Source organism: Cupressus sempervirens, chromosome 8 (assembly GCF_028749045.1).
Source record: "Cupressus sempervirens isolate cs-2001-9-10 chromosome 8, ASM2874904v1, whole genome shotgun sequence".
NCBI lineage: Eukaryota > Viridiplantae > Streptophyta > Pinopsida > Cupressales > Cupressaceae > Cupressus > Cupressus sempervirens.
This window is the reverse complement of record NC_143125.1, coordinates 808,261,091-808,287,652: the sequence shown is the minus strand read 5'-3', so window position 1 is coordinate 808,287,652 and position 26,562 is coordinate 808,261,091. Positions and strand designations below refer to the sequence as shown.

Below are 26,562 nucleotides of genomic sequence, written 5' to 3'. Positions count from 1 at the left end.
GAAAACTTATCAGAGTGTTTACTTTGTTGAAGATTGGTAGCTGCAGGAGCTATCTGCTATACCTAACATGGTTGCTGCAGCATTCTCTTTCTGCTATTTGTTATGCAAAGTTGATAACTATGTTCTGCTATTGTGAGCACTAATCCTTTCTTATGATCGACCATACTGAGACTGCAAAGAGTCTTCAATACTCATCGGTCATCTATATGGAGAGTCACACCCCTTGAAGAGTGAAGACTATGAAGAGTCATTAGCGTCAGCAGATGAAAGGCCATGTGTATGTGTGGCTGTTGGGCACCGAAGGGACCTTTCTTTGTGGCTTTTAGTAAGCCAAGATTCATATGTTTGCATTACTGTTGGTCATAGGAGAGCAAGCAATATTGTAACTGATGTGTATGTGGCCATTGCCATTAAGCGTCACCATTTTTGGGGTTGGAGAGTCTCCCGTGTTTAACTGAACAGATCTTGAATGCTGAAGTGTCACATTAATGAGAACACCATGTAATAACTCCAATAGGTTATAACTTCTTCAAACACCAAAAATCTTTATACTTCAGTTGTTTGACATTTCGTCAAACACTTTGCAAGCAAGCTCTGATACCACTATAATGGCCCGCTTCAAATCTGCTCTCAAAAATGCTGATAAAAGCTCAAGGAATTTCATCAAACAATTCACATGCAAGGGACGTATGACTGATATAGTATTTCAGCGAGCTTCAAATGACTTTTTCTTCAATTTGCATCAATGAGAATCTTGTGCTAGAAGACTACAATGGACTACACAATGACCTAACATGAGTGTTCTACTAATTTTGACAATATTCAGTGCAGATATATGATCTAAGCATGAGAAAAGAACACCTACAGCCAACTGGCATTTTTACAAACAGTTGGTATGCAAACTAACTAGTTGATAAATAATGATATTAAATTGCTTAAATGGCACCAGCAACTATTATCTTCTTAACTGCAATGAAAAATACAATGCTCATGAAATATGGCCAAGACTTTGGCATTTACATGGATTACAAAATGATGATGCTGGTATAATGCACACTTACAGCAGAAAACTTATAACACCCTAAAAAGCAATACTAACAAAAGATCCTGGTTCTAGATGGCTGTAATAATTTCCTTTAATGCTGCCCCTTCTGCTTTGCTTTTTTCGAATTGCTTTTTTGGCCTGCTTTTTCGGCTCTGCTTTTTCGGACTGCTTTTTCGTACCCGCTTTTTCAGCCTGCTTTTTCGATTGTGCTTTTTTCGGACTGATTTTTCGTATCTGCTTTTCAGCCTGCTACAATGTTGAATCTCAAGACCATATCTTTCAATGGCGTCAAGATTTCCAACTTGAAGGGATTTCATCCTTCAAACTATTGAGACATAATCTCCAGAAAATTTTCCAATTTCTTTGATATTTCCAACCATGCCTAAATGAGAGCTATCCTCTTTCTTTTAATCCCTTCCTCACTTGCTCCACGCTTCCGTCTTGCCAATGTGGGATAATACATGAGTTTTAATATTACTTCTTTTTTTCTTTTTACAAAGTCCATGTATGTACTCAAAAGGGGGACTCTTGATTTTTTATAAAGTGACTTTATGAAACATTATAATATTTAATTTAAATAGTCACTTTACCGTTGTAACTTCAAACATTAAAATAATATACCAAATAAACTCGAAATCCCACATATAATAGCTCATCAGAAAGAGCCCAACAAAACGCATCTCATCCTGTCACTGAAAATTGAAGGCACTGCATCCCCTTATTGGCTTACTGAAAATAGTATGTCTTTCCAAAAACCCAACAAACGAACTCCGTTTGGCTTGTAATTAAATTTGACTAGGCCAAATAACCTCAGGATCCCTTTAGAAGTCTTGGTTAGCCCTCGGGACCATACAAAAATGGGCTAACAACAACATACCTCCAAACTAGCTAAGTGGGGGACATTACACACCAAGAGTCCTTTATTCTTGCAATGATGATGTGTAGCCTAGTATAGCATCTGAAATGCAAGTTGGGTGTCAGATATTATATTTTCTTGTTTCTGGAATGGTTATGGATGACACAGCATCATTTATATTCCTTTCTCTTTGTTATAGGAGACTACTTGATCAGTCAATCATATATATTCCTTAGGTGATCAACTAATTCTTCAGAGCGATGAATATTCAAAGTATCATGTGAAAAGTAGATGGTTTCACGGGTTAAGCATATAATCTTGCAGGTCTAATATTGTTGAGCAGTGCATTCTATGTATTGTTTTCTAAGTATTTGCAGACTCAGAGGAGTTATAATTGGTCGAAGTTGTGAACATTGTATTCAGGCTCTGTATTATTCAATAAACTGACATTTTTTTGGTGTGCTGCATTTTTCCATCGAGGAGGGTTTTACCAGGGCAATTTTGTGCCTGGTGTTTTTGAGTAATCTATTCTTTGTTTTTGAGCAATTACTTCTGTTTTATGCTATTCTCATTTAAAATCTAACAAATTTCGGCACTTTGACCAATCTCGCAAATTTATAAGTAGTCTTTGAATTATAGGAACAAATCATCAAGTCATTTTCTTATTGGTGCAAATTAGTTTCGAAGTTTCTGCATCAACTGTTCCATCTTTTTGCAAGGATTTCAGGACTAGCAATGCAAATTTTGGTCGTAACGGTAAGCCTCTTTAGGATTTGATATAAACACATGGTCTGCTTTCTTTTCTAGCCATTAATGACAAATAGCTTTTCATCTTTACAGGGTGTGCAAAAAAGACAAATCTGTATCACCACAAGAACAATAACATCCAAATGTCATTCTCATTACAGGTAGTGCATGTATATGAAGAACCAAAATCCCATCATCATAATAGATATAATTTGTCTTGAAGTAATGACTACCAGATGTTATCACAGTGGATCTTTCTGTTCTTTCCACGTGCAAATCAACGCTTATCTTATTACAGTCTGGCTTTTGCCTCATTGGACCGAAGGAATCATATATCATGTTGTGGCAATATGCACCCTGTCTGCATACTTTATATGCAAAACTCTATGAATTTTGAACATGTCAATGTGAAAACTGCTTCCAGAAGTCTTCTCAATTAGACTCACTCAATGATCCCAAAAAGGGCAGTTTCCTGGATTCTTGGCAGCAACATATTCACATGAATATGGAAATTTTCACTTTTCTACATGTTCTCAGCAGCCTTGATACAGAATTATTCCTCAAAAAATTGGGATGGATACAATCAAATCGAACATGTAGACTACATGGCAATAAAACTATGCCTGCAGTCGGTAAAAATCTCCCTTTTAAACAGTGCATAAGTTTTAGAAAAACATATATAATGCATTTTGTATGTTTCATCATTCATGTCCAGGGACCTTAAATTTGGAGGAATAGCCCCTGCTCCATGAGGCCCTGAGTACAAAAAGCTACTTAACCTCCAGTTTAATTGTCATGCAAAATGTATGTCCACAGAGGTTACGATGATGGTGCACATATAGTAGCACTTCTTGCCAGAAGAAACCAATGAGCTGCATACAAGTTGACTGTTTATGTTGCAATCAAATGCTCAGTTTCCATTTGAATTTTAAACATAAAATATGATCAGAAATAATGCAATAACAAAATCCCAGCTCACCACAAGAAAGGATGATTATCTGCATCTTCATTTGTAATGTACAAAAAACTTGATAATTATGTGTAAAGATGAGATTTGGTATTGTTGTATAAATTTGCATAATCATATCAATCAAGAAATGAACGCCATCATTAGAATACTGTCACAAACGAATTACTAATAAGTATTAAGAATTGAACACATTGGAAAAGAAATAAAACCACAACACAATATAAAGGCAAAATCAAACGACCAAATCAAGCATCTTTCTTGTTTTGCACATAAGACCCTGTGAAATGGGAATGTGTTTAGTTACATGTTAAGTCAACAGAGAACAATGTCAGTCACAGGTGGATGAGAAGCTAGTGCAAGATATAAAACAATTCAGCGGGTCATATTATATATAAGTTGCAAGGTTTGTAAATCTGAAAAACTACTCACTTGAAGACTTATGTTAGTCATTTGAATCGATATTTACAGATTAATGAAAGTCAGTACACAAAAGAATATATAATGAATACAATAACTGAAAAACTAAATAAAGAATATTTTAGAACAAAATGTACTTTCTGAAATCCAAACTTCAATTAAAAAACTGAGATTATCAACCATCTAGCAAGATGGGGCATAGAGTACAAAGGGAAAACGGAAAAATTCCCTTGGATTAATAAAAACAACAAAAGAAATTGGAATACTCAGAACCCAAACCTCCAGCAGCTTTCTTCCTTCACAATGGTTGCATGGTTTTCTTTCTGTCCTTGACAGTTGGAAAATACCAGCTACAGGGATATGCACAATACAAGAAGAATAGGTGCTGTAGAGAGCCTCCATTCAACTTACCTGCATCTGGCAGGCGACTGGGGAGGATTTTATTTCTGTGAATCCAGATTTCCAGGTGTTCCTGCATCCAGAAATTTTTCCTCATCGGTGCTGACATCAACCTCCAAGCCAGCTCTTGGTCCCATACTTGATGTTCTAGAGGAGCTTGGGAGAGCAGGAACTGGTCTCTGTTCAGTTATTGGAACAGAACTGCCAGCTTTAGCCATTTCTGATGCAGGCAAAGTAGGTACTGGGCCTGAGGCATTGGAAGCTTGAACTTCCTGAGCAGATGCACCAACAGAAGTTGCCACAGCTGATGGTTGTGAATTCTGAGCAGGACCTGGAGATGTGGCTGAAGCCTTTTTGCTTGTAGAATTTGCAGCAGGCTGTGAAACAGAATTTGTTTGTTGCTGCTGGCTTTTTTGTGGTGGAGATTTTGGCCGAAGACTTTCTATCTCAGGTGAGGTTCCGACAAGGTGAGGAGCATCAGGAGGTGGGTTACGACCAGCTCCACCTTGCCAAACTTTCCCATCTTTATCTAAAAAGTTCTTGATATAGCCCTGAAAGAGGATTGCAACATTGTTACATGCAAGAACTTTGTAGAATAATTGTTCCACATAATATTCATAAAACACTGTCACGAGAGATTTACATCACAGCTTCCAATCACAGAAGTAAATAAACATATAAATCTTGACTAAATAGCCAAAATAATCTTCAATAGTACACAAAATTCATTATATTCATTAGTTTAGAAACCACAGTCAGTCTGTATACACAATCATTATAAACAAAAAAAAATTCTGGATGTTCCAATATGTCAGGACACCACCCATCCCCGTGGAAGATCAAAGTTGAAGCATATACGAATACAGCTGGATATAGTTGACATAGACAATCTAAACTATTTACGGATATGCCAAAAATGAGGAAGCCTTCTAGTTTTTGAATTACAATTCCCATTAGACCCTTGGTTGAAATATATATTCCATATTGCACCATACGATGGGACAAGTTTAGCATGTGTCAAACTATTCTTTCTCTGTCTTCTAAAGATATAGCTGTTTGACAAGTGTTAACAGGTGACAAATTGCTTTACCAAGAAGAGTGAGGGTGAAACCCTTATGGATTTAATATCAGTTCCATACCTTTGTCAAAAGAGAAAGATAGAGAACAAACCACAGTGGTAGGAATTCAAGATGTATAAAATAGAACTCAAGTGAGGCAAAACATTAATCAAAGAAACTAGAGAAGCAGGAGTCCATGGTGAATAGAGGAGGAAGCAAAACCTGCTCCCAAGTTGCCAACTATGTCTAAGGAGGATCTGTGATGCTAACTTCAAGAAAAAAGAAAGTCATAACTCTAAAGGACTCCAAAAAGCCATACCAGATTTGAAAGAAAGCAATAATAGAAATAAAGGAAGAGAAAGAAATATTAACTGCCCCCACAACCAAAAGTCAGTCAACAGGACTACAAAATATACAGTAATTGCAATAAAAGTAATAAGGATAACCCAAATTTAGGGAAGTATAAGAAAGACAACCATGAGATTGTAAAATCAGAAAGTAAGAGCCAGTCCAACAGAGGAAAGAAGCAATAAACACACACTAATCATGGAAAGCAACAACAATGAGCACATCAGAAGTAAAGTAAACAATATTGGTAACCTATTCATCATTACTAAAATAGTAAAAAGGTCGGGAATTAAAAAGAACAAACAGTCCTCAAAGAAAATATAGAATTAAGCATGCAAGATTAATCAAGACACAAAAAATGTTACCAGAGTAGAAAGTCACAAGTAATATTGTGGAACAGTTATAATTTGGAACAGTGCACTCCATTTAAAGACTAGCTGATAGGCCCCATTGTCATGCACCATATAAAACATCATATAATGCTGCGCATCATAAACCAAGATCAAGTCATTCCCAATTGAAGAAAACTCCTTTCACCTATCTTATCAAATATTATTTTTCCACTATTGCTTCCCTTGAATAAAATCTTTAAAAGTTTATCTTATGTCCACCCATAACCAAATTTGTATCATCATATCTCAAATTAGTTCTAACCTCCATCAATTCCATATCCATCATAATTATCACAGTTAGTTCATAAAAAATTCAAAGAGAAATGTAAATTTCCTTAACACTATTGCAGTGCCAGAAATGCAATTACAAAAGTAAAACAGTAAATGCCATAGATATTTACAATGTCACTCAAAATTTAAATGACTAAAGATTAAAATTAACAGAAACATACCTCTGAATTGAAATTTGAAGATGAAAGCCCCTTGCCAACTGTAAGCCAACCTGCCCGTATATTATGGTCCTCACCAAAAAGCTCTAAGCGTCGGCGACCAAGGGCAAAGTGTTCGATTATACGATATAGATCCTCAGGCTTTGTAGTTGATCCTGAATTTTGTGCAAAAATACATCATTAAAGTTCTATGAAAAGTATACTAGACAGAGAATAAGAGATAAAAATATTATATACATCAACCAGTTAGACCAAAGCCATGTAATTTTGGCTATTTAATGGAAACCATAAAAAAAAATTTTAATGGTCTCAGCCCAAAATCAAAACTTTCCATTGAATAGCCGTTCACGCTTTTGGTCGATTTATGTTTCATATAAGCAAACTCTCTTAGCTTCCAGTTTGGAATCCGTTCTATGGAATTAGACACTAACTAAATGCTTATACACATACTTGAATGTTTAACAATGTATTTCTGGCTGTGCAACTATAGTATAAGATGGAAGCAAAAGATCCATAGTTCAATTCATAATGACTAATAAGTATTACATACCTTGAGGCGGTTCTTCTGCAATGATTATATCTGTGTCAATGTTAGCATGAATTATGTGCCCATCAGTACTCCGACGAACAGTTCCCTTTATACCCATCAAACAATGCTCCTGCAGTGTTCTATATAAGTTAATCTAGCTGAGCAGGGTATCACTAATGCAGTTTTTTGGAAAAACTTATAGATCAAAGAAGAAATCAGATATAAAGAAAGTTATTTCCATCAACTAAAAGAAGCAAGTTATTTTCAGTAATTCAATGCATAATGTTTACTAACATTTTCAGAGTCGGTAACTTAAAAACATATGCCTTACATACCTTTGAGTGCTGAAATAATGTGTGCGAGTCATGACGTAAGCCTGGAGAGGGATTGGCCTTATTTGTCTTGACCCAACAAATATCTTCACATCTCCGAAATCCCCACTAACAACAGATATCAAGGCTGTCAAATTCTATTTATAGCTCAAGAAGAATTGCCATCTAAAACTGTTATTTACAGGAACTGTTGAAATATATCAGCTAACTACATGGTTAAGGAAAAAACATTGTCCTAATCTTCTGCCACTGCCATCATAAGTCCACCTAGTATGCACAAATCAACACCTGCTAAATTAATATCCATGATTAAGCAGACACAACTAGGATGCAGTTGAATGAACTTTTCCAGCACTGGAAAAACAAAAACCGGGGATATATCAGCAAAAAACAAGATACACACAATCATGAATAAAGTATTGTTCATAGCATTAACAGTTTTATAATATCATATGATATATTTGGTGCTAAAAAATGCAGGTCCAGTTTATCATCATGCAAATGATATCAGCTCATCAACAAACTGTGGAAGGACAATGGCCAACTCTACAAGAGAGGATTTGTTTATGGAAGGACAATGGCCAACTCTACAAGAGAGGATTTATTTATCCTAAACTTTCAGTTCAACTTACGAGGATATTCCTAGGTTAAGCCATAATAGGCATTGTAATCAAACAAAAGGGGCAATCAAACCCCATTGTAATCTTAACCCTGATACTATCACTAGATTAAGAGAAAATAGTAGTGTATAACCTATATATCGCTGATATGACTGTGCAAGTGTGACACACAAAATATAGATACCAAGAGTTCCGTCGAGAATAATTCCCTGGTTATATCAACAGTCACTGAACTAACTAATGATTAAGATGATTGATTTTTTTTAAAATTAAGATTGAACAGGTAGGAAAAGAGACAGTGTCTATCCATTGGGCTACAAAATCACATACAGCAAGAAAGAAACCCATGGAGGAAGCATAGACGAAGAGAGCTTAGTAATCCTCATTGAACTGACTGCATCCATTTGAAACACACAAAAGGCCATTACAAAACTTGCACTATTTGCTATGTTGTTAGCTTGACCAATTTCATGATACAATTGTACCAAGAATGTGGCAAGGGTGACAGCATTAGTCCCCATTGGGGCTGTCTTTCTTGACTTTGGGGCAGCCTATCTTGACTTTGCTATACCAAATTAAATATATGGTTGTATGTATTTACTTTTATAGCTGATAGTTGCATGTATTGAATATTTTAGCTGTAATATTAGTGAATGTGGTTGAACTCCATAATGTCACCTCTCTTTTGGCTTTCTATAAAATAAATGCTGCCGGGTTCGCACCCTGCAGCCCGGATTTGGGTCCGGGTTCATGCAGGTCCGGGTTTGCATGCGGGTCCGGGCAGGGTCCGGATTTCGGACTGTGGATCTGTCCAGGTCCTTGCTGGCACAAATCAGGGCGAACCCAGGAGGACCCGCAGCAGTAGGGTTCAAAACATGAAATAAAACAACTTAAAATAATGTTTTTTGTTAATATTTATTTTTACATAACACTAAAAAGAGCCTAATAAAAAATATTTCACTCATCTAATCTCTCATTTGCTCTCTCATTTTGGTGTGCCGATTTTGCAAGTTTTAAGAGAAGGTTGTATAGATTGTTTTTCCCAATGATGAGAATCTAGATATAGCTGCTGCAGCCGGGGATGAAGTCATTGATCCCTCATTGTTTGAGGACTCATTTGACCCTTGAAGAGCATTTGATACTATGATCATTGATAAACTATTAAACACTTGCCATTTATCATTATGTTTCAAACTTTATTATTTGATGAACTACGCTATGTTTTGAAATTTCATTTTGCAATTTAATAATTCAATGTATAATTTTCTTTTTAGTCATGAACATAGATTAATGAGCGGGTACTTAATATATATCTTTGATATCTGGCTAAGATACCGATTCGTGGGCATCAGGGGTGGCTTCCGCATCCGAGGCTGACGGATGCCACATGCACCCGGATGCGCTGCGGGTGCTGGCTGAAAGCCAGCCGCAGCCAGCCGGATGTGCGGGGAAGCTAAGTATCAGCTTCCACACGCATCCGGCTGCCTACGGCTGGCTTCCAGCCAGCACCCGCAGGGCATCCAGGTGCATCCGCAAGCCCAACGCCAGCTAAGCCCAAAAAAACAATAAAAAATAATATTTTTTCACTTAAACTTGCATTAAGACATGTGATGGAAAGCATTTTTAAAGTGTTTTTTCACTATGAAACCCTAAAACGACCCTAGAAGTCAATATAGAAGCATTCACAAGAGTCATTTTAGAACTTTGTTTGCACCTACAGCCACTCCTTCATTGTGAAGCTAAGTTCAGCATTTTCGAAGAGGATCGATCAAAGAGGGATATATAGCTTTCTCAAAGAAGTTTAAACCGTACAAGGTAAGTGATCAATCATTTTCTTGAGTATTTAGATGATTTTTTTTGAGTTTTTGATGATTTTTTTCAAGTTCTTGAAGATTTTTTTAAAGTTTTTTTTCAAATTTTTTTTTTTGAAAGATATGTAGAAGCAACTTTGGGTATCTATTTTAGTAGTCTTTCTCACTTCTTTCCACTTGTATGCATGATCATTGATGTTCATAGTTGTTAGGAACTAATTAAAATTTATTTATTTTCTTATAAAATAGGTTGCAAAAAACTAGGCAAGAATGGATACCGGTGGTAGTGCTAGTCAAAGTTCAGTGGGGGGCCAAGGAGGGGAAGGGACTGATAATTTCAAAATTGATGTAGGTTCTCCTTTGTGGAGACATACAACACAGATATCATAGGTTTCAGGAGGTGGCTCATACAATTGGAAGTGCAATTATTGTCAAAGTAACAAAGGAAAACCTTTCAATAGCTCATATTCCCGAGTGAAGCTTCATTTTATGGGCCCTGCTAGCAAAGGATTTGGAATGTGCAAAGGCAAAAATGGTACTAGGATGACTATCAAGGAAATACTTTCATTTGTAAGAGAACAAGAAGTTGCTGATGCATTGATCAATAGATCAAAAAAAAGCTACTGTCAAGGTCCTTCCTCAAAGAGCAAGCCACAGACACCCACTGAACCAATTGCATCCTCCCAACACCCAGTCTTGCAGGTACCTGTGCCAGGAGAGGATGAGGAAGAAGTGGGAATTTCAACCCGCAAAAGAGGCCCATTGCACACCGCATTTAAAATGGAGGCAAGATACCGCGCTGATGAAGCTATTGCATGTTGCCTCTATGCGAATGGGCTTTCTTTCAACTTGGTGAGATCACCATATTGGAAAGAAATGGTGGCAACAATCAAAGAATCACCAGCTGACTACACTAGCCCGGGCTATGAAAAGGTGTGTACAACTTTATTGCAACAAGAGAAGGCACATATAGAGAGAGACCATCAACCAATCAAAAAATCTTGAAAAACTTCAGGTCTAACTATTGTGTCAAATGGTTGGAAGGATACAAGAAACCGGCCACTGATTAATGTGATTGCAATTTCTCCCAAAGGGGCAATGTTTTTGAAGGCTATTGATTGTGAGGGGCAAGTGAAGGATTCGGAATTCATTTCTAGAATTCTCATTGAGGCCATCGAGATGGTGGGTAGTGAGAATGTGGTACAGGTGGTCACTGACAATGCCAAAAATTGCAAGGGTGCGGGTGCTTTAGTTGAGAGTCAATATGACCATATTTTTTGGACTCCATGCACTGTTCACTCCCTTAACTTGATCATGCAGAGGATTGGCATTGAAGTAGATTGGGTGAAGAAATATATGAAGAGGGGGAGGACATACAGATGTTTGTGACCAACCACCACATGTCACAATCCATTTTTAGAACATACTCCAAATTGGAGTTGCTGAAGGTAAATTAATTTTTTTAAATTACTAAGTTTCATGGTTTTGTAATTTAGTTAAAAATTAAAATTTATAATTATATTGTCAATTGACATATTGTTAACTTGCTTAGGTTGCTAAGACCCGTTTTGCATCTCATACAATTGTTATGAGACGACTCCTCAAGGTAAAAGACGCATTAAGTCAAATGGTCATCAGTAATCAATGGGGTGTATGGAAGATCTCAAATTCAAAAAGAGCACAAAGGATCAGGGATTTGATCTTGAATGAGAGTTGGTGGGCTCGTGTGGCATATGTATTGGATTTCACCAAGCCCATCATGACTATGCTCCATTTTGCTGATACAGATACACCTTGCTTGGGGGATGTGTATGATGGCATGGACACCATGGTTGAGAAGGCAAAACATTCTATACAAGCACATGAGAGTGACCCCACACAATGTGAAGCCTTATGCAAACAAGTGCAAGCAATCATCAACCAACGCTGGAATAAGATGACTACCCCATTGCACCTCCTTGCATATGCCTTATCTCCTAGGTACTATAGTGAGGAGATAGTTGGTATGCCGGGTAGAGTTGCACAATTTGCGGATAAGGAGGTTGTTGAGGGGTGCCACAAAGCCCTTACAAGACTCTTCCCACTGGAAGAAATGCATGAAAAAGTGAGGGAAGAATTTCGGTTGTTTGCTTCGGGGTTAGAGCATTCTCCATTTGCACTAAAGGACCAAAATAGAATGGGAGCTATCACATGGTGGTACATGTATGGTCAACCTTTCAAGCATCTTCAACCTCTTGCAATCAAAGTCCTATCACAAGTAAGTTTTTTATTTTGTTTTGTAAATTTGTTTTAAAATTTTATGTTTACACTTGCATTCTAGAATTTAGTGTTTCACACATTCTATAAAATTAATTTTCTTTTCATTTGTATGTTTTGTGACAACTATATAGGTTGCTAGTTCTTCTGCTGCTGAAAGGAATTGAAGTAGATACTCCTTTATCCATTCGGTGAAGCGCAACCGGTTAGGCTCCAAGAAAGCTGAGGACTTGGTCTTTGTCCACACCAACTTGCATCTTTTGTCACGTAAGAATGATCATTACAAGGAAGAGGCAACAAAGCTTTGGGATGTAGCCCCTAAGTGTGCAGATTTGGATGCAACACTTCATGATCTTGTTACAGTTGGAAACAGTGATGATGATAGTGTGGCACGTCGTGCATCTAGCATAAGTGGAACCATGCTTGGTTCAAATGATCTTTCAACAGTTGGAGATGACAATGAGAATGTAGATTTTCTTGCAAATCCCTATGATTCAAAGTCAGACTCTGATTGATTGAATCTTCAGACTTCAATCATTTACCATGTTTTCAAATTTTATTTTGTTGGAATCTTGAACATGACCTATTTGAACTTATTGTTTAAGGGTCAAGACTAAACGCTAATGTTGGACAAGCACATATTGATATTGATATATGAATATCATATGAATTTTGAAATATCTTGAATTTTGATAAAGGGTTCCGGTTAATTGTTAAAGTATCATAGATTCATAGTGATATTATGATTTATCAAATGATTTGTTTTTGTATATTTCTTGCATTTCTTTGCATATGTTAATATTATAATTTATATATATTATATGTGTGTGTGTGTGTATACACGTTTCCTCCCGCATCTGCATCCAAAAAAAAAAAAATCCCCGCATCCCATATCCGCTTCAGGAATCCACTTCGGAATCCGCATCCGAATCGGTAACTTAGATATCTGGCATTGATCAATGATCAAGCAACATATATTCATACTAAGAAATGACTAAATTTTTCAATTATGCACGTTTCTTTTATATTTTTGTATATATATATATATATATATATATATATATATATATATATATATATACACTCACAAACACACCCACAAACCCAAATGGGAAAAAAAAATCCCTCAAACCCATGAACCCAAACTCGAACCCGAATCAGTAACTTAGAATAAATGCCTTGCCTCTCATTTCTTTAAGGCAATTTGGGGTTTTTGCATATTTGTTTGTTTTGTCATCAGCAGATCACTAGTTGTTTATTCAGTTGCCTTCATCTGGTATCAGAGCCAGCTTGAAAGAAATCTCTCTTAAGAATCAATTGCAAAGGAAGATAGTTATTGGATATAAAAAAGCCTTTAAAGGGAGCAGAAAAAGAGTACAAATCAAGAAGACTCGATCATAGCTGAAGACATAGATCACTGAAATTGTTTTGGGTTGCTGATAAAATGGTTCAAGGTTGCTGCTATATTTTGTGGTGCTTACAGCTTGGCACAGTAAGTCTGTGCGCCCAGCAAATTTTTTCTTTTTCTTTTTAAGCTAAGACTTTGCATATATATTCAAAGGTTATGATTTAAACTTTATAAAATTTAGACTAGATGTTATAAATATTTGATGTATTTGAAGCTTTGAAGATTATTTTTTATTTGAAGGAGATTACATAAGGTTTTTTAAAAAGTTAAAAAAGAGAAAACAATATAGTAATTATATTTTGATATTTCTTTATATCATAAAATGAAAGTGATATATTAAGAACTTGAATTTTTGAGAAGGATTATCAAAAACAATTGTAAGAGATATATCATTTTTCTTTTGTAATTAAGTGCATTTTTGGTAATAACTAACTTATTTTCATATAAAAAATAATTTTAAAAAGAAACATTTTGCATGTGGGTCCCAATTAAAAGGACAAGGAGAGTGTTCATTTGCAAATATCTCTCCCGAATCTTGTTTTGAGCATTTGAGTCATTGTGCATATTTTTATGGCAAATATGGCAGGCAATGCAATGTCTAATGTGTTGATTCTCGTCTTTGAAGGAGAAAAATTTTGCTTATTAGTGTACTTGAATCTAAGGATTTGTGGGACATCATTGTTCAAAACAGATATGTTGAAAAATTAGATGTAAATTCATTAAATGACTAACAGAAAAGAGAATACAAAGCAAATATAAAGAAAGATAATGAAGCTTTATTCTTCATTCAGGGCGATACCACTCGAGCTATTTTTTCCTAGATAAATGGCGTTGTTCATTCCAAGCAAGCATGGAAAATATTAAGTAATGCATACAAAGTTGCACAAACTGCTAAGTTACAATGACATAAAACTTTGAAAATGTAAAAAATGACAACTAGTGAATCTGTCAATGAATGTCTGACAAAGGTAGAAAGTCTAGTGAGTCAAATGAAACTACTAGGGGAAGATGCAGATGACAAGCATATCATTGAAAAGATTTTGAGAAGTTTGATTCCAAAATTTGAAAGTGTGGTCTATACGGTTGAGATATCTAAGGATCTCTCAAGCATGAAAATTGATGAATTAGGTGGAATTTTGTCAACTACTGAAGAAAGAATGAAAAGTAATGAAAAAAGCTTAGAGAGAGCATTTTCCTCTAAAGAAAATATAAGAGGAAAAAGAAATACATTCTTCAAGAATCAAAGTAAACGTGATGATCAACATAATCAAAGTAAAAGTGATGATCAACATAAGAATGAATACAAAGGTGAATCTAGCTATTTTATAAGCGGAGGAAATTCTTCCAAAGGAAGAAATCGCAACTTCAGAGGAGCTAGATGAGGAAGAGGTAGAAGTAATGAGGGAGACAATAGTAAGCAGGATGTCAAATGCTTTTATTGCAATAAGTTTGGACATAATGCTTCAAAATGATTGAGTAAACAAGGTGAAACAAGCAAGAGAAATACTTATAGCACTATTGAAGACATGCAAAATTTGTTTATTTCCTGCTCCAATACTAATGTCCATTAAAATAATGTGTGGTATATAGACTTTGGATGTTCTTCACATATGAAATCTAATGAGAATCTACTTGTCAATGTGGATCAAAAGCATCAAAGTACTGTAGTACTAGAAGATAATAATGCTCATGGAAGCAAAGATACTATTTCAGTTACAACAAAATATGGTAAAGTGAATCATATCAATGAATCGCTATTGGTTCCAACAGTCAAAGATAACATTTGTTATCTATTGGACCAAATGTTAGAGCATAATAAGAGATAAATCATAAAAGAATTGTTGCAAGAGCAAAAATTACAGGTGATAGAATGTTCCCACTTCATTTTACTCGTGGGAACCAAGCATTAAGTATTACGAAGTAATTGGTAAATATTTGTTTGTTATTAACAGAGACTGAGAGGTCTATATATACTTAAGAATAAAGTGATGTTTCCTTAGGAAACAATCGTAAAGAATAGAAATATTCTATTCTAGCTAAAAAAAAGCTAAAGAAAGCTAACAGATAATGTTACACTAACTAATATTAGAAACATTCTAATATTTAAAATAGATTACAAATAGATAACCATTAACTAATAATAGAAGCTTATCTATTATCGTAATACCCTCCCTTAATGGTTAATTTATCCAGAGCACAAAGTTGTCAAAAAGCGTAATAGGCAAATTTTGTCTGCTTAGAGTGCTCTGCACTGCTCGCTATGAGTTGCAAACCTAATTGCTTAGATTGGGCAACTAAGCGATTCTGACATTCAACCTTCATCTGACCAAATTTGTGGCAATAGTTGCATTGAATGTTCTTCTTCCGGGAGCCTTCTGAAACTGAAGTAGAGGACTTCTACTGAGAAGACTGTTGAGACTTGCCTTTATCCTTCTGAAAGGATTTAGCAACAAAGGCTTAATCTGTGGAGGTAGAGATGGAACTACTACCGAACTATTGTTTCCACCAATCTTGCTAAAGCAAAAGTATGCAAAGATTCGTGAACTTCAAATCAACACCAGAAGACGTGATGTTGAGAGTCTCGATAAAATGCTCGTAGGATTTGGGTAAACTCCGGAGAGTGATAACCACAATGTTCTCTTCCTCCATCTTGAAACCAATGGCAAGCAACTAATCACTGATTTCCTAAATCCGATTCAGGTGAGCCTGGAGCGATGTTTGCTCGTCCATGATAATAGAAAACAGAGTGTCTTGTCAGATGGAAAGAAAGAAAGTTGTTCATCAGCTACAGATAATTTGAGAAGCATCACCGTCTCTCGATCATTCAGATCCCATGAATCCTAATCAGTGCCAAGGGCAGTTGAATGCTGTGTAACACCTAGAACAATTTGATCGGTATTCCAATATTCAAAAATTGCAATTATCCACTGCTTCCAAGTGCCATAATGCCGACCATTGAATTTTGGGGTGCTCTAGAGTAGAATATTTGTCAAAGATGCCATAGCACGTTTTCCAATGAAAAGGCATGCGTCTATGAAGCCACATTCTTCAAGGAAGACCCAAAAAATTTTAAGGATGACCCTAAAGAGAGCTCAAAAAACCCAAAAAGATTATATTGTCAGTTTTTGGATCTATTGGCTCGAAAATCGAGGCACCCAAAAAAATCGAACAACCCAATTGAGCTCTCAGAAAACCCACCATGAATCTATAAAAAAAAACTGATCCAATACAGAAATTTAGAGTTTTGAACAAAAACGGCCCTGGCTGCAAAAAGAACTTCATAAAAGCTTAGAAAAATGGTGGATTTGTAAAGAAAATTGCAGAATTTGGGCACGAATAACCAGCAAAGGTTTGTGTAAAACCTAGACACCTCCAAATAGGCAAAAAACAACCACTTTTTTTTTAAAATGGAAAAACGGAGCACAAAACAAACATGCAATTTTCAAAGAAATTTAGACGCAAGTGGCAGAAAAATCTGGTTGTGAGTTGCAGAGAAATGGTACCCAACAGACCTCCACGTAAACAGCAGAGAATAACCCTCAATTTTCAAAGGATTTAGTCACGCTAGTTGCAAATAGAAGGGCGCAAGTTTATAGACCGGATAATATCGTGGGAATTATAGACAAAATGGCACGATTTTTTTAGCAGGAAATCATAGTCAAACCAAAGACTTTGGAAGTAAATATGCATGAAAATAAATTTGAAAATAAGAGGCAGATAATTTCAACCAAGAAATTATAATTATTTTCGAAAAAATTTGGAGTATTGGCTCCGATACCATATTACGAAGTAATTGGTAAATATTTGCTTGTTATTAACAAAGACCAAGAGGTCTATATATACAAAAGAATAAAACAATGTTTCCCGAGGAAATGATCGTAAAGAAAATTAATATTCTATTCTAACTAAAAGAAAGCTAAAGAAAGCTAACAGATAACCACAAACTAACTAATATTAGAGACATTCTAATATTTACAATAGATTACAAATAGATAACTATTGACTAATAATAGAAGCTTATCTACTATTGTAATACAAAGATCTAGTGAGATGAGTGAAAGTAAAATTTGGCATAAAAGATATGGCCACCTCAATTTTAATACGTTGATTTTATTCAAAAGATTAAAAATGGTTGAAGGTCTACCATTTATTGAAGACACAAAAGAAGTGTGAAAAATGTACTGTTAGCAAACAACATAGGAAAAAATTTCCTATAGGAAAATCCAACCGAGCTAAACAACATCTTGCAATAATCCATACACATTTGTGTGGTCCTATGGAAACACCTCGTTTGAACAAATCCAAGTATTTTCTTACCTTCATTGATGATTAGTCGAGCAAAACTTGGTTGTATCGTTTGGTTTCAAAATCAGAAATATTTAAGGAATTTGTAGAGTTCAAGAGTTTAGTTGAAGAACAAAGTGATAAGTAGGTCAATCTGATAAGGTCAAACAATGGAGGTGAGTACAAGTCAAATCAGCTTTTTGCTTTCTGTAAAAATCATGGAATCGAGAGAGAGTTCGCTACTTCTAAAACTCTACAACAAAATGGAGTTGTTGAAAGGAAGAATAGGACAATTGTTGAAATGGCATGAAGTATGTTGAAAGAGAAAAATTTGGATAAAAGCTTTTGCATTAAAGCAAAATACACAACAGTGTATCTTCTAAAAAAAATTCCTACAAAAGTCGTTTAAAAAAAGACTCCTAAACAAGCATGGTTTGAGGTAAAGCTAAGTGTTGATCAATTTAAAGTATTTGGGTATGTTGCTTATGTACATGTATCAAAAGAAAAAAGGTCTAGGCTAGATGATTTTGGCCTTAATGCATCTTTATTGGTTATGGAACTAAAAAAAAAGCGTACAAGTTGTATGATCCAATAGGGAAAAAGTTTTGGATAAGCAGAGATGTGGTATTCAATGAACTCGAAGAGTATACCAAACAAAATGGATCAAAAGGAAAAGAGATCATAATTGATAAGATTAAGGCGGAAGATGTACCTAAATCATCTAGTGCAGCAAAAAGAAAATATCAAAAACATCAAAGAACAAAAAGAATCATCCATCAACTCTTATGTTGGATTTAAAATTTTGAAAAAATGACGAGGTCACAATTAAAAGTATATTTTATAGATTTATATTGATGACTCAAATCATGTTAAATAATGAGCTGGGAGTGTTTTAACAAGCTCAAGAAGCAGAAGTGTATATTGAAGCAATGAACAATGAAATAGACACGATTGCAAGGAATGACACACGTGACTCGATTCAATTACCTCCTAGTTAGGAAGTTAATGGTACAAGATGGGTGCACAAAACAAAGTATAAATTTGATGGAAGCATTGATAAGCATAAGGCTAGATTGTTAAACAAAGGGTACACTCAACATGAAAATATTAATTATACTGAGACATTTGCATCTGTAGCACGAATGGATACTATCAAATCAGTTTTGGCATTGGCAGCTCGGCAAAGTTGGATAGTTCATCAAATGGATGTAAAGCGTGCTTTCTTAAATGGATACATTGATGAGGAAGTCTATGTTTCACAACCTAAAGGTTTTGAAATGCCTTCTAAAGAACATTATGTTTACAAAGTAAAGAAAGCCTTGTATGGTCTCAAAAAAACACCAAGAGCATGGTATTCAAGGATAGACTTGTACCTACAATAGAAAGATTTTTCACAAAGTCAATCAAATCCAAATCGCTACATCAAAAGTTCAGCTAAAGACATTTTTATCTTAGTTCTCTATGTTGATGATCTTATCTACACAGGGAATAATTCTACTTGATCAGTAGAGTTTACAACAGCCGTGATTATTGAGTTTGAAATAACAAATTGGGGACAAATGCACTACTTTCTTGGTATAGAAGTATGACAAACAAAGATGAAATTTTTATGTCTCAAAAAAAATATGCTTCAGATATCCTACAAAAAATTCAGATGTAAAGTTCAAACCAGTTGCACCATCCATTGAAGTTGGACGTTAAATTGCCTACTTTAGATGTGTCAGATCCAATGAACCCCACTCTATATAGACACTGATTGGAGGTTAGATTTAATTCACTACTACTCATCCAAGTATCACATATCTAGTGAATGTGGTCTCGAGGTTCATGTCTAACACTGAGGAAACACATAAGAATGCAGCTAAAAGGATTCTCAGATGTGTTAAGGGGTATTACAATAATAGATAAGTCATCTACTTAATGGTTATCTATTGTAAATATCTAATTAGCTTTAAGTTTGCTTTCGTTTTTTGCTCTCTCTTGAATAGAATGTTTCTATTCTTTATGATCGTTTCCTAAGGAACGTCATCTCATTCTTTTGTATATATTGACCGTCTGGAATCTGTTATTAATAAGCAAGTATTTTTACCAATTACTTCCGTAATATGGTATCAAAGCTAATACTTAAATTTTTTCAAAAAAATTTATAGTTTCTTCTTGAAATTATTTGTTTAAATTTGTTCAAAAATTTTCAATTAATTTCTCTAAAACCCGTCTAGGGTTTTCTGCCTCAAGAAATTTGAATCAGCCTAAACTCGGGTTTGAAACCTCTGTGCAAATTGCGATTTGGAGAGAACAGAACCAGCGTTTTTTTCCAATACATGATTTATCTGCAAATCGTAGTCATTCTTTACTTGCTCACAACTAGTCAAAACCATGCCTTAACTCTGCAACCCGTGTTTGATATCTGTTGCAGCTCGCGTCTAGCATAAATTTCAAATCGCGTCTATTTTGCAGCCGTTCTACCCCCATTCACGCGTCCATTTTGAAGGATTCCTAGGTCAAATTGTCATTTTTCGGAGGCCAAACTCAACTCTCCAACTTCATCTCTACCTACAAATCAGGATTTGTGCAAGAATTGACCTTTTTATCCACGAAATCGCCATTTTTTTGCACTTAAAACCTTCATTGGCTGCTAGCTAGGGTTTTTGCTCAAAACCTAATTTTGGGCTCAAAAAAAAATTTTGATTACAGATTCTTGGTGGGTTTTTCGAGAGCTCAACTGGATTGTCCGTTTTTCTAGGTACCTCAATTTTCGAGCCAGCAAATCTAGAAACCGACAGCATATTCCTTCTGGGTTTTTCAAGCTCTCTTCTAGGTCACTCTCCGATTTTTCTAAGTCTTCTGTATTTTTGCCTCAAAGAACATGCCTTCAAAAATTTTTACAGTTTTTCACTGAAAAACGTGCCATGGCATCTCTGATAAACATTCTGCTCAAGCATAACTCCAAATTCAATGGTCGAAATTATGGCCCCTAGAAGCAGTGGATCATCGCAATTTTTGACTATCGGAACACTGATCAACTTGTTCTGGGTGTTATGAAGCGTTCAACTTCTCCAAGTCCTGATCAAGATACACGGGATCTGAATAATCGAGAGGCAGTGATGCTTCTCAAATTATCCATGGCTGATGATCAGCTTTCTCAGATTCCATCCGACAAGACATCTGTCAAGATCTAGACACATCTCAAAGGTCTTCATAAGACTTCTGACAAAAGCAAAGCCTTCTTTATGAAAAACACTCTGTTTTCTATTGCAATGGATGAACGCACCTCGCTCTAGGCACACCTGAATCGGATTCAAGAAATTTGTGATCAGTTACTTGTCATCAGTCGCAAGATGAAGGAAGAGGATATTGTGGTTATCACTCTTCAGAGTTTACCAAAATCCTATGAGCATTTTACCGAGATTCTCAACATCACATCTTCTAGTGTTGATTTGAAGTTCACTGATCTCTGCACATTGCTGCTTCAGCAAGATCGGTAGAAAGAACAATTCGGTAGCAGCTCCAGTTCCACCTGCACAGAGCAAGCCTTTGTTGCGAAATCCTTTCAAAAGGATAATGGAAAGTTTCAGCAGCAATCTCAGCAGAAGTCTTCTGCTCCAGAAAGAAGAACATTCAATGCAACTATTGCCACAAGTTTGGACGCATGAAGGTTGAATGACGGAAACGCTTAGCTACACAGTCTAAGCAATCAAGTTCGTAGCCCAAAGCAAACAGAGCAGAGCACACTGAGAAGGTGGAATCTGCCTTTTATGCCTTCATGGCTAAAAGACCTGCAGATCATGTGAAGTTGTCTACCTGGTACATTGATTCAGGTGTCTCGTCATTTCACTCACAACAGATACTGGTTTATTGACTACCAGCCTTATTCAGATTGTTACTTTTGGTGGCGGAGAAGAGTACACGATTGTCAGTAAAGGTAACATTCATATTTAGTCTGTTGGGAGGAATCTCATATTCCTTGATGTGTACTTAGTTCCATGGATGGAACCAAATCTACTCTCAATCAGTCAATTGCTACAACATTCTCCACACTTGGCAGTCACCTTCAATTCACATCAGTGCACCATCATTGATCAGGCGAGTAAGTCTACTATTGCAGTGGGTCTTGAGGATCATGGTCATTTCAGACTTACTAATTCTGGTGATTCTCAGGACTTAGCTATGGCTACTCGGCAATCTTCTATAAGCACACTTTGGCATCAATGATATGGGTACTTAAATGTGCATTATCTCTCACAGCTTGCTCAGGATGAGCTTGTTCTTGGATTGCCAAAAATTCAGACTCAACAGCTTGGAGTTTGTGACGCATGTCAGGCTAGGAAGCAACATCGCACACCTTTCACCAGTGGCAATTCATGGGGAGCTTCTCAGGTACTTCAACTTGTTCATGTCGATATCTAAGGCCCTATGGCCACTCCTATTTTTGGGTCCAAGTATTTTCTATTGCTTGTTGATGATTTTAGTACAAAAAAGTGGGTGTATTTCCTTAAAAAGTAATCAAATGCATTTCCTGTATTTCAGAAGTTTAAACCTTTAGTGGAAAAAGAGTCTGGGAAATCTATTATTACTCTTAGATCAGACAATGGGGGGGGATTTTGTTCTAATGCTTTCTCTAGCTTCTTGGATACAGATGGCATCAAATGCCAGTTAACCACACCCCACACGCCACAACAGAATAGTGTAGTTGAATGTCGGAACAGGACAATCACCGAGTTGGCTCGTTCCATGCTCGAACACAAACATGTTCCGAAGCAGTTTTGGGCAGAAGCAATTAACACTGGAATTTATCTGTTGAACCGATCACCCACAATGGCAGTCAAAAGTAAAACTCCGGAAGAGGCCTGGTCAAGTTGCAAACCCAGAATTAGTCACCTGAAGGATTTTGGCCCCTTTGCTTTTGTTTGGATCCCTGATGCGTCACGCACCAAGTTGGATGCCAAGAGTCAGAAACTCATGCTTGCTGGATATAGCAGTCTTCACAAAGCCTACCGCCTAATCGATGTTGAGACATCTTGTCTCATCTACAGTTGTGATGTAGTCTTTGATGAGCAGCAAAGACCTTTCATGCCTGTTTCTCCTGTTCTTGATCCAAGAGACCAGCCTATGCAGGCTCATGATTTGGGAGTTCGGCTTCCATTAAGTCCACCTAATGGGAGGGCTCCAGTAGCTCCTATAGCTCCAGTTATACCAGTGATCCCTGTACAAACACCTCCGGCTTCTCCTGCAGGATCACCTCACTTTGTAGATGCTTCACCTGAGTTTGATCCAGATTCTTCTGATGAGGATCCCACTGATCAAGTATCTCCTGGTACTAATATTAGTCATTCTCCTATCTAGCCTAAGTGGTGGGCTAAGACACTTATTGATCTTCGTGATGATGAGCTCATTAATGGGAGAACTGCTCGGAAAAAGAGGAAAACTGCAGATTCTGTTAACTTTGCTCTCATGGCCAACATTCACAGTGTGTTTGAACCTCAAACATATTCCGAGGCTAAAGGAATTCCAGAGTGGGAACAAGCCATAACATCTGAACACGAGAGCCTGCTGAAGAACAACACCTAGATCCTTTTTGATCTTCCACCAGGGAAGAAACCCATTGGCTGCAAATGGGTCTACAAAATCAAATACAACTCAGATGGTACTTTGGATAAGTACAAAGCTCATTTAGTGGCGAAGGGTTTTTCTCAACGTCAGGGCATTGATTATAAGAAGTCCTTTGCTCCTACTGCAAAGATCAGCACCATCAGATTAGTCCTAGCCATGGCACCACAGTTTGGCTGGAAGGTTCATCAGATGGACGTCAAGAGTGCTTTCCTGAATGGTGATCTCCATGAAGAGGTCTACATGACGCAACCTCCTAGTTTCAAAGTTGCTGGTAAAGACCATCAGGTTCTCAGATTGGTAAAAGCTCTCTATGACTTGAAGCAAGCCCCTCGGGCATAGTACATAAAAATTGATAAGTACCTCAGTGATCAAGGTTTCAATAGGAGTTGTTCAGACTCAAATCTGTACATCAAGACTACTGACAATGACATCATCCTTCTGGTTATTTATGTAGATGATCTGATCATCACTGATAGTTTGGCATCTTTGATTCAAGGAATCAAACAGAATTTATACCAATATTTTGATATGACTGACCTTGGGCTCATGCATTATTGCCTAGGTCTTGAAGTTTGGCAACAATCTTCTAGTATATTCATCTCTCAGTCCAAATATGTTAGGGCCCTATTAGACAAATTCCGTATGCAAGATTGCAAACCTGCATCTACACCTATGGAGAAAGGTCTCAAATTATCAGCAAAGTCTAATTCTCCTTCCATTGATGATACTACATATAGACAACTAGTAGGCAGCCTCATCTACCTCTCTACTACTAGGCCTAATATCAGCTTCGCAGTCAGCTATATTTCACGCTTTATGACAGCTCCTAAGGTTAATCATTAGATGGCAACAAAGCGTGTGCTTCATTATGTGAAGGGCACTTCAGATTATAAACTTTTGTACTCTCGAAGTTCTAATCCTAAACTTAGTGGATTCATGAATTCAGATTGGGCAGGCTCTATTGATGATAAAAAGTCAACAGGCAGTTTCTCTCTCTTCTATAGAGGCCAAATATAAAAGGACTGTTAACGTAGGATGTGAAGCTATTTGGCTTCGTCGGATGCTTGGGGATATGCAGATGTCACCAACAGGCCCGACTACTCTGTTTGTTGATAACGAAGGCATTATCAAGTTAGCACGAAATCCAGTCTTCCATGAACGAACCAAGCATGTGGATGTTCACTGTCATTACATATGACAGTTGGTTGAAGACGGGACTATAGATTTGCAGTATGATCCTACCACAGATTAGACTGCAGACATTCTCACCAAGCCTCTTGGTCCTGATAAGTTTGTCAAATTCAGAAGACAGCGTGGTGTTCTAGATAGATTAACCATTAAGGGAGGGTATTACAATAATAGATAAGTCATCTATTATTAGTTAATGGTTATCTATTGTAAATATCTAATTAGCTTTAAGTTTGCATTCGTTTTTTGCTTTCTCTAGAATAGAATGTTTCTATTCTTTACGATCATTTCCTAGGAAACATTGTCTCATTCTTTTGTATAAATTGACCGTCTGGTCTCTGTTAATAATAAGCAAGTATTTTTACCAATTACTTCCGTAACAAGGGGGCATTAACCTATGGTCTCAAATTTCAGCAATCAGAGGATAGTAGATTGGTTGGCTATACAAATTCAGATTGGGCAGGTTTTGTTACACTTTTAGCCTTGGTTCTGCAGCATTCTCTTGAAAGGCAAAGAAACAACCAACAGTATCACTTTCTACAACAGAGGCAGAATACAAAGCTGCAACATCATCAGCTTGTCAAGCTGTATGGTTGAGAAGGTTGCTAGAAGACTTACACCAAGTACAAAATGAACCTACCTGTTGTATTGTGACAACAAGAGTTCTATACAGATGACAAAGAATCCAGTATTTCATGGTAGAACCAAATATATTGAGATACAACATAACTATATTAGGGAATTGGTTCCACAAGGATTAATTGAAACTGTGTATTGCAATACAGAAGATTAGATTGCAGATCAAGGCTCTAGCTGATGAAAGGTTCCAGAAGCTCAAAGATCTACTTCATGTTCTTCCAAATGGTCATTATGGGGGAGAATGGCAGCATCAATGCCCATTGCGGCTGTCTTTCTTGACTTTGGGGCATCCTATTGACTTTGCTATACATATTAAACATATATTTGTATGTATTTACTTTTATAGTTAATAGTTGCATCTATTGAATATTGTAGCTATAAATAATATTAATGAATACAGCTGAACTCCATAATGTCACCTCTCTTTTAGTTTTCTATATAATGGATGCCATGCCTCTCATTTCTTTATGGAAATTTGGGGCTTCTGTATATTTGTTTGTTTTGTGATCAATAGATCGCTAATTGTTTATACGGTTGCCTTTAACAGGAAAATCTTTTCAACCATCAAAGACTTTCCTAGAAAACTAAAAATAATGATAAAGACATTCTCTATACAATTGCTTTTTCATTTGTTTTGTTGAAAATTTGGGAGGTTGAAAAGCATTTTGTGCTTGTAAAGTTTATTCCCAGATTTAATTGATTGCAGAATTTTGTTGTAGGTACAAACAATAACACCAATGTACTTGAATTGCTTCCAGAATCTGCAAACGTTAGTGCAGTAATAACAGAAATAAAGTATTATCGAACTCAAAATTATCTTCGATCCTTTGGAGTGCTTACATAAATAGATTTTGATGCCAAGATTACATCAGGCAGATTGGATAAATATCAACGCAAGGGGTGTGGGGATGAATGGCCATGTCTCCAATTGGAGACATGTACATTCATTCTCACACCCGTTCATAGTTAACTAATGCTCATGATTAGTTACTGTCTTAAACACAGTGATTAAATGTAAAACCAATCATTACATCTGTGACCCAATATAAGGAATAGATCGATCATGATCTAAACATCAAAGGAACCAAAAATAATCTTGATCATCCCTTAATGATCTCGGAACATATATATATATATATATATATATATATATAAATATATATATATATATCATCAGTTTCAGACTATGGAAGATACAACAGAA

At 36.3% G+C, this 26,562-nt stretch overlaps 1 protein-coding gene across 2 annotated transcripts in view; it reads right to left on the bottom strand.

The window, feature by feature from the left end:
• Window positions 1-4,172: 4,172 nt before the first annotated feature.
• Window positions 4,173-26,562, bottom strand: part of EMB1691 (Methyltransferase MT-A70 family protein) — a 55,091-nt gene continuing 32,701 nt past the window's right edge. Inside the window, exons 4-7 of one of the 2 annotated variants that reach the window (XM_089795430.1) lie at window positions 7,546-7,650; window positions 7,232-7,340; window positions 6,685-6,836; window positions 4,173-4,985 (exon numbers count right to left, since the gene is read on the bottom strand). In XM_089795430.1, coding sequence (XP_089651556.1) covers window positions 4,476-4,985; window positions 6,685-6,836; window positions 7,232-7,340; window positions 7,546-7,650 — 876 coding nt within the window. In that variant the 3' untranslated portion in view covers window positions 4,173-4,475. Of the gene's footprint in view, window positions 4,986-6,197; window positions 6,323-6,684; window positions 6,837-7,231; window positions 7,341-7,545; window positions 7,651-26,562 lie in introns of those variants that run through there. The other variant, XM_089795431.1, reaches the window with a different exon arrangement.